The following is a 13170-nucleotide window of genomic DNA, read 5'->3' on the forward strand; positions in this document are numbered from 1 at the left end:
GCAAGCAGCTGTGGCTACACGGCCAACCCCGTGTCATACTCTAGACATCAAGGATCCGGTCAGCTTCCCTGGCTGTCACACGTCATTGCTAGGAGAAGCCAGCACTGTCCACATGGCCCCAGGAGCAGAGGACAACCAGAACCCCATGCCTGGAACGCTCTAGAAACCCCTTCATGAGCCTTCTCCCACTGGTGGTTTTAATTCTGCATCCTCCCGCTGCAACAGACCATAACCCTGAGTCTGAGCCTTGCTAAGTACCCAGGAACTAACCTACCTAGTAATTAAGGAAGCTGAGAATGGCCTGGGGGACCCCCTGAATTCCCGGTGCGTCTGTGTGTATGTATATATTTCCCGCTTTTCTTTCTTTAGTCCGAATTTTGATCGTCTTTTTATAATGTCTTTCTTTTTTTTTTTTTTTTTTTTTTGTCTTTTTGCTATTTCTTTGGGCCGCTCCCACGGCATATGGAGGTTCCCGGGCTAGGGGTCGAATCAGAGCTGTAGTCACCAGCCTATGCCAGAGACACAGCAACGCGGGATCCGAGCTGCGTCTGCAACCTACACCACAGCTCACGGCAACGCCGGATCGTTAACCCACTGAGCAAAGGGCAGGGACTGAACCCGCAACCTCATGGTTCCTAGTCGGATTCGTTAACCACTGCGCCACGACAGGACCTCCCTTTTTATGTCTTGAAAGGAATACTTTGACCACTGATTTTAAGCCTTATTTTTTCAAATAAAATTTAAGACTAAAAAGTTGCCTCAATTTCAACTTCAGTTGCAGTTTGTCATATTTTTATATTTACCTGTTTCAAAATCTTTAAAATTGTTTTTCCGTGTTTTGTCCTTGACCTGTGAGGTGTTCAGCTAGCTTGTCTCTTAAATAGGCATACAATTGTGCTTTATTTGCATTGTGTTTTTATTTTATTTTATTTATTTTTTCATCTTTTTGCCTTTTCTAGGGCCACTCCTGCAGCATATGGAGCTTCCCAGGCTAGGAGTCCAATTGGAGCTATAGCCACGGGCCTACGCCAGAGCCACAGCAACACGGGATCCGAACCGCGTCCGCGACCTACACCACAGCTCATGGCAACGTCGGATCCTTAACCCACCATGCGAGGGCAGGGATCGAACCCGCAACCTCATGGTTCCTAGTCGGATTCGTTAACCACTGCGCCACGACGGGAACTCCAGCGTTTTTAAATATTATTTTTGCTTTAATGATTAAAGAAGACATTTCCAATATTTATTACCTGCGGTGCCACTACAATGAATTCATATTTTCTTTCCATTAACAAACACTAGCACTCTCAGAATGGTAGTTTTATTTGTATAGCCTCTTTATAGGGTGTAGGTATTAACCCTTTGTGCACAAGCTACGGTATAAATTATCTTGTATTTTCTTTTTTATTTCAGTTGGATGGGTTTTAAAGAAATGTTTAGTCTGGCCAGCCTTTTCTTTTATACTTTCTTTCATTGCTGCAAAAGAAGAAAGTCTGACCATAGAAATACTTTGTCCTTCTTTTGTAATCTAGGCCTCTCATTTCTGATTCACAGCTAACTGAATGGGACCCTTGCAAAGCACGCAACAGCTGGGATCCTGCTTTGTGTGCAGAGAGACCAGAGGGACATTCCCAAGTTAACCAGAGTGGCCATGCTGTGCAGAGTCCCTGCTGCCAGCTCTGGAAGCATCCTCCCCGTGTGTCAGTGTGAGAAGCCACGTGGAAGCATAAACAACACAACGCCAACTTCTTTATCTTGGAATTTAATACAACATTTAACCTTTTTACTCATATCCCCACCCCACCCTTTTATGGGCACACCTGCAACATATGGAAATTCCCAGCTCAGGTGGCATCAGAACTGCAGCTGCAGGCCACAGCCACAGCCACAGCCACAGCCACGCCAGATCCAAGCCCCATCTGTGACCTAGGCTGCAGCGTGTGACAATGCCGGATCCCTAACCCACTGAGTGAGGCCAGGGATTGAAAACCCACAACCTCATGGGTACCAGTCGAGTTCTTAACCCACTGAGCCACAACGGGAACTTGGACCTTTATACTCCTGAGATGGGAATCTGAGTTTCCCTCCGTGTAAAGACAGTACGAAGGTTGAGGATCACGGTCAAAAAATGATTTGTGCTTTGAGCTCAGCTCCAGGCACGCAAAATGCATTTAAAATATACGCCGTACCTTGAGGAGCTGGGATCTCGCAGTGCACACCTGAGATGCAGCAGCACTCCACAGCTATCAGTGGAGAGGGAACCCAGCCAGCTGCCTGGGGGGGCATATGAGGCTGTACTTGAGGCCATGTCTCATCAGGACCCTAAGGACAGCACAGCCCCTCAAGTGTGAAGGGACTGAGACCGTGGCCCAGGTGCTGGTCTAGGTTCTCCTACAGGTCACACGGTGCAGGGCTTGAAAATTGCTTAAAACTTAGAGAAACTCTTTTTTTTTTTTTTCAGAAAAAAAATGTAGTTAAATTTCTCCTTCCGTGGTTTTTTTTGGGGGGGTCAACTTTAAGGTTTCTTCTTTTTACAAAGATTGTGCATTTCCTACTTAAAATGCAATAGCAGGTAGATACACACAGTATGGCTTCACTTTTCCCATTTTAGAAATTACTGGGGGAGTTCCCATTGTGGCACAGCAGAAATGAACCTGACCAGTATCCATGAGGACACAGGTTCGATCCCTGGCCTCACTCAGTGGGTTAAGGATCCGGCGTTGCCATGAGCTGTGGTGGAGGCTGCAGAGGCTGCTTGGATCTGGCGTGGCTGTGGCTGCAGTGTAGGCCGGCAGCTGCAGCTGTGATTCGACCCCTAGCCTGGGAACTTCCATGTACTGTGGGTTCAGTCCTAAAAAAGCAAAAAAAAATTTTAAAAAGAAATGACTGGGTTTATGCGCCTTCCTGAATTTCCTCCTGATGCACCCTCTCCCCCATTTCCACCTGTCTGGTGGCGCAAAGCCAGGTGGCCGTGTTCGTGAGTCCACACCAGGTGGCAGTGGCTGGACTCAGGCACCACGTGGCACAGCAGGTGGGTGGGGGCGGGGCTGGGTCTCCCAACTGCTTCAGGGCAGACAAGCGCTTTGAAGATGCTGCAAAAGACACCTGAACGAATGCTGAAACTGCACATGGGTGTGAGTAACTGGCCTGCCTGCCAAGGGTTTCTGGCTCTGCCTTTTTTTTTTTTTTTTAAGGCTGCACTTGTGGCATATGGAAGTTCCTGGGCCAGGGGTTGAATGGGAGCTGCAGCTGCCTGCCTATACCACAGCCACAGCAATGCAGGTCCGAGCTGCAACTGCGACCTACACCACAGCTTGGGGCCACACTGGATCTTTCACCCTCTCAGTGAGACCAGGGATCAAATCCTCATTCTTATGGACACTATGTCGGGTACTTAACACACTGAGCCGCAGCGGGAACTCCTGGTTCTACTTCTGAGTCAAGCGACAGCCCCTGGGGTTGGGAGGGACCAGGCGAGCAGTCTGGACCTGCGACTGTGTGTGGAGGTGACGTGTGTCATCCACTGGGGATGGGAGACCCCGGGGCTCTGCCGTCCCTTCCTGGTCAAGACAAGGCCACGCTCCCGCCACACCCCCTACAGGTGGTTTGCTCAGGTCAAAGGGCTCGGGACAAGGGAACCACTTCCAGAACGGGATGGGTCTGGGGCTTCCTGGAGACTCTAGGGGAGGGTGACATGTGTGTCTTAGAAACGGAGTTTGGAGCCGAAATGTTGGGTTCCTAGTGCTGGCTCTGCCACACGCCGGCAGCCATGTGGGCCATGATGCCATGGGCTTCGGGTCTGTCGCCTGTACCAGCCTCGTGCCCGCACATCTAAACAGGCGCTTCCATTCCCCGCCGCCTCCAAATGCGGTGGACCCCTACGTGCTGTTCTGCACGTTGCTTTGGTATTGTCGCTAGCAGGCCCTGGACAGTCTCCCACCGCAGAGCCCCGAGGGAGGCCTGCTCCTCTTCCAGCGGCAGGAGCCCTCGGAGTGCGCATCCTGTAACTCGGGAGCAGTCCCTAAGCAGGGACGTTCGGGTCCCGAACCAGCCTGTGACGAGCAGCCCACGACACGCGGTACCTACACCGCACGGCACGCTCTCCTCCGTCCCAGCACAGTGCCGCCTACGCTGGAACTCTCTTCTGTGCATCGGTGACAATCGTAAAACAAAGTGACGGACGTGCTGGGCGAGACGACCCCCCCCACCCGCTGCATCTCCCAGCGGCCTCTAAGCTCAGCCTCCCCGTCTCCTCAAGTGGCGCCGCCTAGAGCCTCGGACCTGCTGGCGCCCGGGGAGGTGCCTGGACCACTGAGCATGTCGCCCACAGCTCGGCAAACACGCTTCTCCAGACCCGACGTCAGCCAAGTTCGTCTTGTCAACGAAAGGGCACCTCACGGGGACTTGACGTTCCCAGGAGTTCCAGTCACATGCCGTGTGTGTGCAAAGGCACCTTCTGGGGGTATCAAAGGGAGATGAGCCCCTTCTCTGCGCGGAGCACCCAAGGGCGTGCGAACCACCTCGCAGCTCCTGGCAGTCGCTGTCCGGCGCTACTCCACGCCGGGGTCCAGAAGAGACGTTTCCCTTGGGATTACTGGCAGGGGCCACCTTTGCCTCGAGACCCGAGGGAGACCCGCACAACTCACCCGTGTCCCTCCTGCCCTACAAAGCACAGCGTGGCCCGCTGCCCAGCCCCAAATGCCAACAGTGCCAGGGTCACGAACTGACTCCAGCCCCGCTAACGAAAAGCCTCTGTGGGAAGCTTCTGAGACCCTGAAAAATGTGTGAGGACCCTCGGTTACTACAGCCCGGTGACAAAACATGGGAGAGTGACAGGCATCTTCCATGAGGGATGTGCACGGATGCCACTGTGACCGTGGGGCCGACGTGTGCTGTGACCACAGAGCTGAGGCTCCCAGTGACCACAGGGCTGACCCACACACGGTGACCACGGGGTGTGCACGCGCACACACACGCGCACGCTGTGACCCCAGGGCTGACGTGTGCTGTGACCGCAGAGCTGACACACAGGTGCGCACACACACACTGACCGCGGGGCACTGACCTTGAGGAGCCTGAAGGCCGTCATCCAGCACGTCCGGCTCTGCTCGTCCTCGGCGCAGAGCAAGCGCAGCTCTTTGGCCTCGGTCCTGACCCTGTTGGGCTAAAGGAGGGAGAGGAGGAAGGCCCGTGAGTGTCGCGGGGCATCGGGACACGCGCCCCGTCCCGCGAAGGCAGGGCTGGGTCCCGCACACTGCACGACCCGCCAGGCACCCGGACAGCACGCGCAGGGGTGCACACACCTGCCGTGAGTGTCGTCACGGCTCTGAGGGCGGACGGGCCCTGGGTGGATGTAGCCCCTTATGCTTCGACTGGGTGGCCAGCCGCCCTCCCACAGGGGGTCTCGGGAGCTGAGCAGGGAAAGCCAGCCATCAAGGCGGGGGTGTGATGGGGACGAGGGCGGGGAACTCTGCGCGGAAAACACTGATTCCAGGAGGGAAGGCCGGCCCTTCCGTCGCCTCCCAGGAAGGACGAGGAGGCCACCACCGCAAGGCCAGGGGGTGGGGTGCGGAGCCGGTTGGGGGAGAGGCCCCCGGGCTCAGGGCTCATAGAGCATCTGGGGGTCCCAGGGACGACCCTGTCCAAAGGCCCAGGGTGACACTGACGTCGCCCAGAGGAGGTACTGAAGCGGTTGAGCCGCGGAGCTGAGCGGGGTCACGGGCCTGGCAGGAGCCCAGAGACAGAAGGGACCGAGAACTCGAGGCTTTTGCGTGGCTGGGTCGCCATGGCGACCCTCCGATCCCACCCCTGAGAGGCGGTGCTGGGGTGGACACTGGCCCAGCTCGCCCCCTCGGGAATCTGGAGTGGGGAGAGGGGGCCCTGGACAACAACCCCTCCTGCGGCCCAGACGGTGGGAGAAAGAGACTGCAGGCCTGCAGAGGAAGAGCACAGCGCGTGGGCCAGAGGGAAGGGGCGGCCGGCTTCCAGCAGCGGCCCGTGCACCTCGGCCTTCAGCTGGTTTGAGGTCAGCTCCTGTTGTTACCCAGAGAAGCTTCATTGAATGAAGCAGAAAACGGTATTTTGGGAAGGAATGGGCTCCCTGGGCCTGCCTCCTTGTCGGGCTCAGAAGTGAGCCCGGCTGGAGACTCTGGGTTTGCTTACTGACTGCTGGATGTGGGCAGGGGGCTGCTCAGTTCCGGCCCTGTAAGGCCCTGGGAAGACTCAGGAAGAAGGCTGGGGTGGAAGGCCTAGCAGGGCGTCTGGTGCAGCGTGGGCAGTCCGTGAAATCTGCTCCGAGAGTCGTAAGGACAGGCATCACCACAGCCTCACTGGGGAGAGGAGTGAGCCCGCCAGAGAAGGCTGTGTGTGCGTGCACACCTGTGTGTAGGCGTGCACATGTGTGTGTGTCCCCACAGGGGTGTGTGCGCGCATGTGTGCATGTGTGAGCCTACGTGTGAGCATGTGCCCTTCCACGTGTGCAGAGGGAGGGCAGTGCTTTGGTCACCCCTGGCCTCCTGTCCCAGAGACTAGAGTCCACACAGAAGGCATCAGCTCACTTAGTAGTGAAGTGTCACTGGAGCCCACCCAGGTGACAGGCAGGGGGTCCCTAAGCCGCCAGGCCTGCGACAGGCACTGCCCATCACGGACTCTGCGTTTCCCCGAGCATCTGAGCTATTCAAGGACGGATACATCACAAGCACACAAGAAATATTTTATATGGATGAATAAATACAGTATGAAATTGTTTCTGTTTAAAAAAAAAAAGCAGCAACCAAGAGAGGTCCCTGACTTAATTCCAAAGTGCCCAGCAGGATGGGGACAGTGCAGCCTGGAAGGGCTGCGGGTAGGGTACCTTGATGCAGAAGCCGTAGTCCGTGGGGGCGCCGTACTGCTTCCTGCCGGCGATCAGGGAGAAGATGCTGCTGTCCTCCAGGTCGGCCAGCAGCTGCAAGTGTCTGGGCTCCTGCAGGAAGGAAGGTCAGGTGTACCGGGGAGAATTTCCCAGCACAGAGAGAACAAGTGTTCCCCGTCTTCGCCAACAGAGGGCAGTCTCGGCGCGCTGCCGACGCCTCTCCCCTCTGAGAGTCCACGGATTACAGCATCTCCTAAACTAAGTGCGAAGTGAAAACCACATTCCTCCAGCCCCCGCCAAACCCCCCCGCCCCTTCCCAATTCTCAGGCAGAAGAGGGTTCCAACGTATGCGACTCTCTGCCAAGTCAAAGCGCCACAGCCTAATGTTCGAAGAGAAAGCCGGGAGAAGATCTGCAGCCAGAGCTCAAAGGCAGGACCCACTCCACCTTGGCCCTGCCGCGCGAGCAGAGTCCAGGCGTGCCTGCAATGCTCCCACCCACAGCTGGCCCCTCCTCGGCCTCCTCAACGCTCCATCCCATGTCTGTTTCCTGCTCTAGGCTGCAAACGTCCCCGGGTTCAGCACACCCCACATGGGGCTGGGAGATAAGGCGGTTACCCTCTCCCCACCGTGAGAAGACCTGCATCTGCGGATGGAGGGCAGGCTGGCAGTGCCTACTCTGGGGCCCTGCTCCTCCTCTCTGGTCTGCGCCTTCTCTCCAGCTCACTGCCCTTCTGGCAGCCACACCCCTTCCCTCTGGTGGCCACGCCCCTCTCTGGGGCCACGCCCCCTCTCTGGGGCCACGCCCCTTCTCTCGCTTAAGCCCACAGGGCGGATTTCCCAGAGCAGCCCCAGGGCCCCGGATGCCAGGCCAGCACCTTCGCCTGGGGTCCCCTTCTTCTTTGTCCTCTGCAGGTACAGAAGAGACCGCAGCTCTTGGATGCTAAGTGCGTGGCCAGGGTCTGCTGATTACGCCCCCAGGGCAGGCACTTGGACTTGACAGGAAGGAGTAGGTCAGTGGTGCAAAGCCACCAGGAGACCCGGCCAGACAAGCCTGCAGCACCCCAACTCTCCCTGGAGGCCGACAGGCTGTTTCCCTCCCTCACCTCCTCTTCCCACTGGGGAAACACACAAAACTGCAATTTATTCCGTAAAATAGCTACAACAACATGTATTAGATTGGCATTAGCGTGGCAAAAATCTATCAAATATCCTTACGGCTTAGATGCCAATTCCCAAATTATGGAAACTAAGCCAGCATCTTCCAAGGGACTCAGGCAGCCAGGAGGCTCTGCTCCCAGCCCGCAGGAGGAGCCGGCTGGCCAGCTGGGGGATGGGGGAGCGACACCGCCCTGGGGCTGTGTTAGAACTTCTAGTTTGCCAGGCAGGGCTGTGTACCAGGAACTCTGAGTTTAGTTTAATGGCATGAGCTAGGAGGAGCCCAAGGTGCATGTTATTTTATTTATTTCTCTTTTTTCATTTTTTTAAAAAGTTTCACTAGAGTTGATTTATGATGGTGTGATAATTGCTGTACAACGAAGTGGGGCAGTTATACGTGTAACACACCCATTCCCTTTCCAAGGCGCATTTAAAACAAAGCCCACGTTCACCCTGAGCGCCCCCAGCCTGGCGGCACTGGCGGTCCCGCTGTGTTTCATCTCACCTTCGAAGCGCCCTTCGTGGAGCAGTAGAGGCCTGATCTCCGCAAACACACGTACAGCTTCTTCCACGATTTCCTTCCCAGCTCCTTCACGTGCAAAAACCCTTGAATCTCAGGACAACTACTGGAGTTCAGAAAATTCTGTTGAAGGGCATATTTTAAAAGTCAGGTAATGCTCATACAAAATTATTAAAGCAGCTGTGCTACCAGCATCACTGACACTGGACCGTTGTATTCATTACTAAAATACTCTTTTTGGGTCAGAGTGTTTTCAAATTGTATTTTTCCTTTCAAAAGGCTTAAAAATCCCATGTAGATGGCTGTTGCCTAAAACATAATTAGTATTTAATCGCACCCAAGCAAAAGGAGCTAATGCTGAGAGAAACCACGAAGCCATAAATCTTCTAATGAGACGGTACATTTAAGGACCCTGCCCTTTACTCTGGCTTTCTGTAAAGCCTTCCGTCTGGTCCTCAGAAGTGCCAGCAGCACTGATCAGGGGCACAGTGGGCTGGGAGCAAGCATCTGGCTGACCACGTGCCCTCCAGAGCAGGCTGGGTACCTGGAGGAACAATGCCTGGCGATGGCCCACTGTCCCCAGCTCCCACCGGCAGCACGTCTTTCTTCAGGTCCAGGTGGGCCAGCAAGGCTGGGGGAGGACCCTGGGGTCCTCTGCATGACCGAGAGGGACACAGCTCCTCCCACAGGGGCAAGGGCCATGTGGCAGGTCCTGATGCCCCTGAGGCCGTGCTCCTGGGGTCACCATGCATGTTCGCCAGGCCCCAGGCTGCCTCCGGGAGGCACCTGAAGAGCAGGAGCCACTGCACAGGCTGCGGTACCCAAGCACCGACAGCTCTCGCCCCGAGCAGACAGGTGCTCTGGTCTGGGGGCTTTCCGGAAGAGCCCACCAGGCCGAGCACTGAGACGCTGAGCTCCGGAGGCAGCAACACAGCAGGCGAGGCAGGGCTCAGGGCAGAACCCGTGGCAGTACCTTGCAGGACTTTTCTCTAGTTTAGGTGCCACCTGGAAAGTGCCGGGTACCTTGGTGAATGGTTAATTCTCCATGTAACACACTGTTAAGGACACATTTTAGGGGTGCAGAGTCACAGCCTGACTTCCCAGGAAGAGCACGAGTCAGCAAGGAGCCCAGGAGGCACCCGGAGGCCCTTCCCCAGTGGGGCAGGGGATGGCTGAGTTTAGTTGGAACAGACTTAAAAAGCACAGAAACAATTAAGACAGGTGCCCTGGCTTTTAGAGAAGAGTCAGCTACTTTTAAAAGATTTATGCCCACCCAGTCATTTTTCACCATGAAGTGGACCCAGAATTTCTATAGCGATTTCCAGGGACTCAGGCTGGCAGATGGGGGCGTGCACAGAGAACACGGGAGCTGTGGCTGCCCCATCCCGCCCTCCGGCTCCCATGGCCTCTCAGTCGGAGGAAGTTTATCCTGCTAATAAGTGCTTGTTTCGCTCTGAAGCAGCCTGGCTACACACAGCTTTCCCCAGTCAGCACTTGTTTCTGGTTACTCTAAACTCCACGAGAAGCCAAGGCTCATAAGTGAGTAAGAATGCACCGGGGACCCAGCCCAACGCAGCTGAAGAACCATCTATGCAGAGACTGCGGCAGAAGCCCCTCCCAGCCCAGTACCTGCAAAAGCTGGGTCTGACTGCCGTTGGACTGCTGGCACCAGGTAACCATCTGTTCGGGGAAGAAATTCTAGGACACGGGAAAACGGAGGGGTTCAAGGTTAGCTTACGAGTGGCGAAAAGCAAACTTGCAGGTATGCCAGTCCTAAAACACTACAACTGTGTACCATTTCTATTTAAAAAGCAGTCTTTTTAGTCCTTTACCACACGATGGAAACGCCTCCTTCACTCAGCTGCATCTTTCCTCAAACACTGGATCAAGTCTGGGGCATCCGTTATGTCCACTGGGCATCACGCGGCCAGTGCACCAAGCAGACAAGGCTGGCACTCGGCCAAACTCAGGGACACAGTGCTTGGCAGGAGGAAAAGGACTCCGAAACCGGGAGCCGTGCACAGGGACGTCAAGAGGCTTTTCCCGGTGTGCTCCCCAAGCAGTTACCAAATCTCTTCCTTTTAGTAAGAACAGCAGCCAGACTCTCGGAACCAGAGGTGGACAACAGCTCGTCCCCCCGCGTCGCTGCTGTTGTGTCTCAGGATGAAGATCAGGGTTCCTGCCACGGCCCAAATGGGGCTCCCAACCCTGATCCTTCACAGGGCAGGTGCCCACCTCCCAGAAACAGGAGGGAAAAAAAAAAAAAAAAAAGAAAGAAATCAAGGAGACCAGAGCTCAGCATGCCTGGACGTTGGTATCCCTCCATAAGTAATCCCCAAATAATACCTGTTATTTGCAGAGAAACACGAGTTTTTATTTTACGGAGCATCTGCCCAAGTTGCTCCGAATTCATGACCTTTTAAAATAACTGGAAAAGCCTGCCCCTCCCCCATGTAGAGACTGACCCCCTTCCCCATGGTCACCTCTGGGCAGGACAAAGCCACTAGCTGAGTGTCAGAGAGGAGTTTCGGGCCGGGACGGCTTCATTAAACAGCAGCTCAGATCCTGGCCGCCTCCTGCCCCCTCCCGCTTCCTGCACAGTGATTTTATGATCTGCTCCCATGAAACCCCAGGATAAACTGCAGGATCTCAGGAGTTCCAAACCCCAAGCCAAAGAGGGAAGACTCACCGTGGGATTTTTGAAAAACTCATATTTCGCGTAATTCTTCCGGAATAAAAATTTGCTTTCGCTCGCCAGCGTGTGCTGCACCTGGGTCACCCGCTCGTGGTCTTCCAGGCCCCTTTCTGCAGAGAGAGGCTCGGGTGAGGTGAGCCGGGCAGAACCTCCGCGGAGCCTCACAGAGCCCGGCGGACCTGCGGCTCCTCTGACCACCGAGAGCGCAGAGGAGCTCAAGAGCCGAAAGCAGCTGAAACCTGTCTCCAGGGCTAAGAGGCGCACACCCGCGTCTCAGGACCCACAGCGGGAGGCCCTCGGGTCTGTCCTCACTTTGCTGCCATCTCCACTTGGCACCATTTGGTTTGAGGAGTCGGTAAAGACTCTTGGGAAACGCTTTTGCCTTCAAATTAAGAAATTTCAACTCTTGTAAAGAACAGGGACTCTACCCGCTGGGAAAACAGCCTAAGAGGAAGAACAGCGGGAGGGCTGTGGGCGAGGGAGGAGGATGCCCGGTGGGTGGGCAGAGGGGCGGCAGAGACAGAAAGGCTTGGGTTTCATGAAACTCAGTTAGTTGCCTGAAAGGGGGGAGAGCGAACGGGGATGCAGGTGGGCAACCCCCAGGCGGCCCGTGCCCGCACCCATCTGTGAGCTAGAGTCCAGGCCACACACACGTCCTGGGGCTGGACTGCGTGGTTGGGAAGGACACACACGTGGCACAGCACTTGTGCGTGTGCACACGCGTGCGCACACACACACACACTTCAGTGCAGGAACGTGCGGCACCATCGCCCTGGGACGGGTCTGGCTCCACGTGGCGCAGGAGCCGCACGCCCATCTCCCTCGAGCTGCTCTGACGGGCAGCGGGGAACTCACTGTGCTCCACAAAGGGGTCAACCACAGGAGCAGCCCCAGTGTGTGCGAACCGACACCCACATGGCAGAGAAGGAGAGGCCACGAAACTGACACAGAAGGCCGGGTCGGCCCTCCAAGCCGCCACCTCCACTCATGCGGCCAGGGCCGAACCCCCAGAAAGTGTCGTCCCCAAGGAAGGACCGAAAGGATTTCTAAGTCAAAGCCGTCTCGGTACGTGGGAGAAACCCTGCCGACAGAGGACGCGGTCACCGGGGCACTGGGCTGAGCGGTCACGTCGGCACGCAGATTCCGCAGTAAAGACAGACATGGGTCAAGCCCAAGTCTCCTCCCCAGACAGACAGGAAGCTCAGGCACCCCAGGAAGGGCCAGGCCTGACACCTCCTGTGACCCACGGGCAGGTCCACTGGCCCCTGACTGCGGGGGCAACCGGCCAGCAATTCCGGAACCAGACCCTGCCCTGCCTCCCGGACAGGAGCGGAGGCGCAACCCGAGAGCCCCTGCAACAGCTGTGTCTGCTCCCAACACGGAGCAGCGTCATTCATGTCAAACAAGGGCCCTTCCTCGAGATTTTTATTCAGAGAAAAGTATTTCTGTAGTTATAAGGGGAAAAAAACCAACCCAATAACCTGCTGGTGGTTGTTTTATAGACTTTATCTTTATACCAGGTAAGGAGAAATCAATGGGGGGGAGGCAGGGGCCACTCAGTCGGGACGGGGCAGGTGTCCACCGGCTTGACGGGGGCCCCCGGCCGGCGTAACGAAGGCAGGCTGAGGCGTCAGCACCCCCTGCCCCAGCTCCTCACAGCCCCCCACCACCCGGCAGGGCCCATGTGGCAGAGACGGGCCTGCAGTTGCAACAGCACCCAGGACGCTCCCCGCTCCGGCCGGTGTGAGAGCATCATGGGCTCAAGGACCAGCGCTCCGAAAACACCCTGGCTTCTGCATCCCCTGATAAGCAGCCCGCTGGCTTGCTGTCTACCTGAGCGGCCAAAGGAGTCCCTTTGGTGCCTTTCAGCGCTAACACACACGGAGACAAGACGGAGAAGGAGCGGCCTGCAAGGGTGGCCCCGAGTGCCAAGGCTGAATGTGGAC

The 13170-nt window shown here is 56.1% G+C and overlaps 1 protein-coding gene across 24 annotated transcripts in view; it reads right to left on the reverse strand.

The window, feature by feature from the left end:
- The window catches only part of GRB10 (growth factor receptor bound protein 10), a 160258-nt gene that overhangs the window by 18290 nt on the left and 128798 nt on the right, over nucleotides 1-13170 (reverse strand). For 23 of the 24 annotated variants that reach the window (XR_014814227.1, XR_014814226.1, XM_084974058.1 and 20 more), the window contains 5 exon segments: nucleotides 11219-11334; nucleotides 10159-10227; nucleotides 8515-8652; nucleotides 6854-6964; nucleotides 5066-5164 (listed from right to left, as the gene is read on the reverse strand). Coding sequence is in view for 21 of the 24 variants with exons in the window: in XM_084974058.1 (XP_084830184.1) it covers nucleotides 5066-5164; nucleotides 6854-6964; nucleotides 8515-8652; nucleotides 10159-10227; nucleotides 11219-11334 (533 nt within the window). In the remaining 3 variants the exon portion in view is untranslated. 24 annotated transcript variants of the gene reach the window in all.

This window comes from Sus scrofa, chromosome 9 (assembly GCF_054392235.1).
Source record: "Sus scrofa isolate SSC_HxYL_T2T_F1_AM1 chromosome 9, Sscrofa_HxYL_maternal_Yorkshire_Landrace_v2.0, whole genome shotgun sequence".
Lineage (NCBI taxonomy): Eukaryota > Metazoa > Chordata > Mammalia > Artiodactyla > Suidae > Sus > Sus scrofa.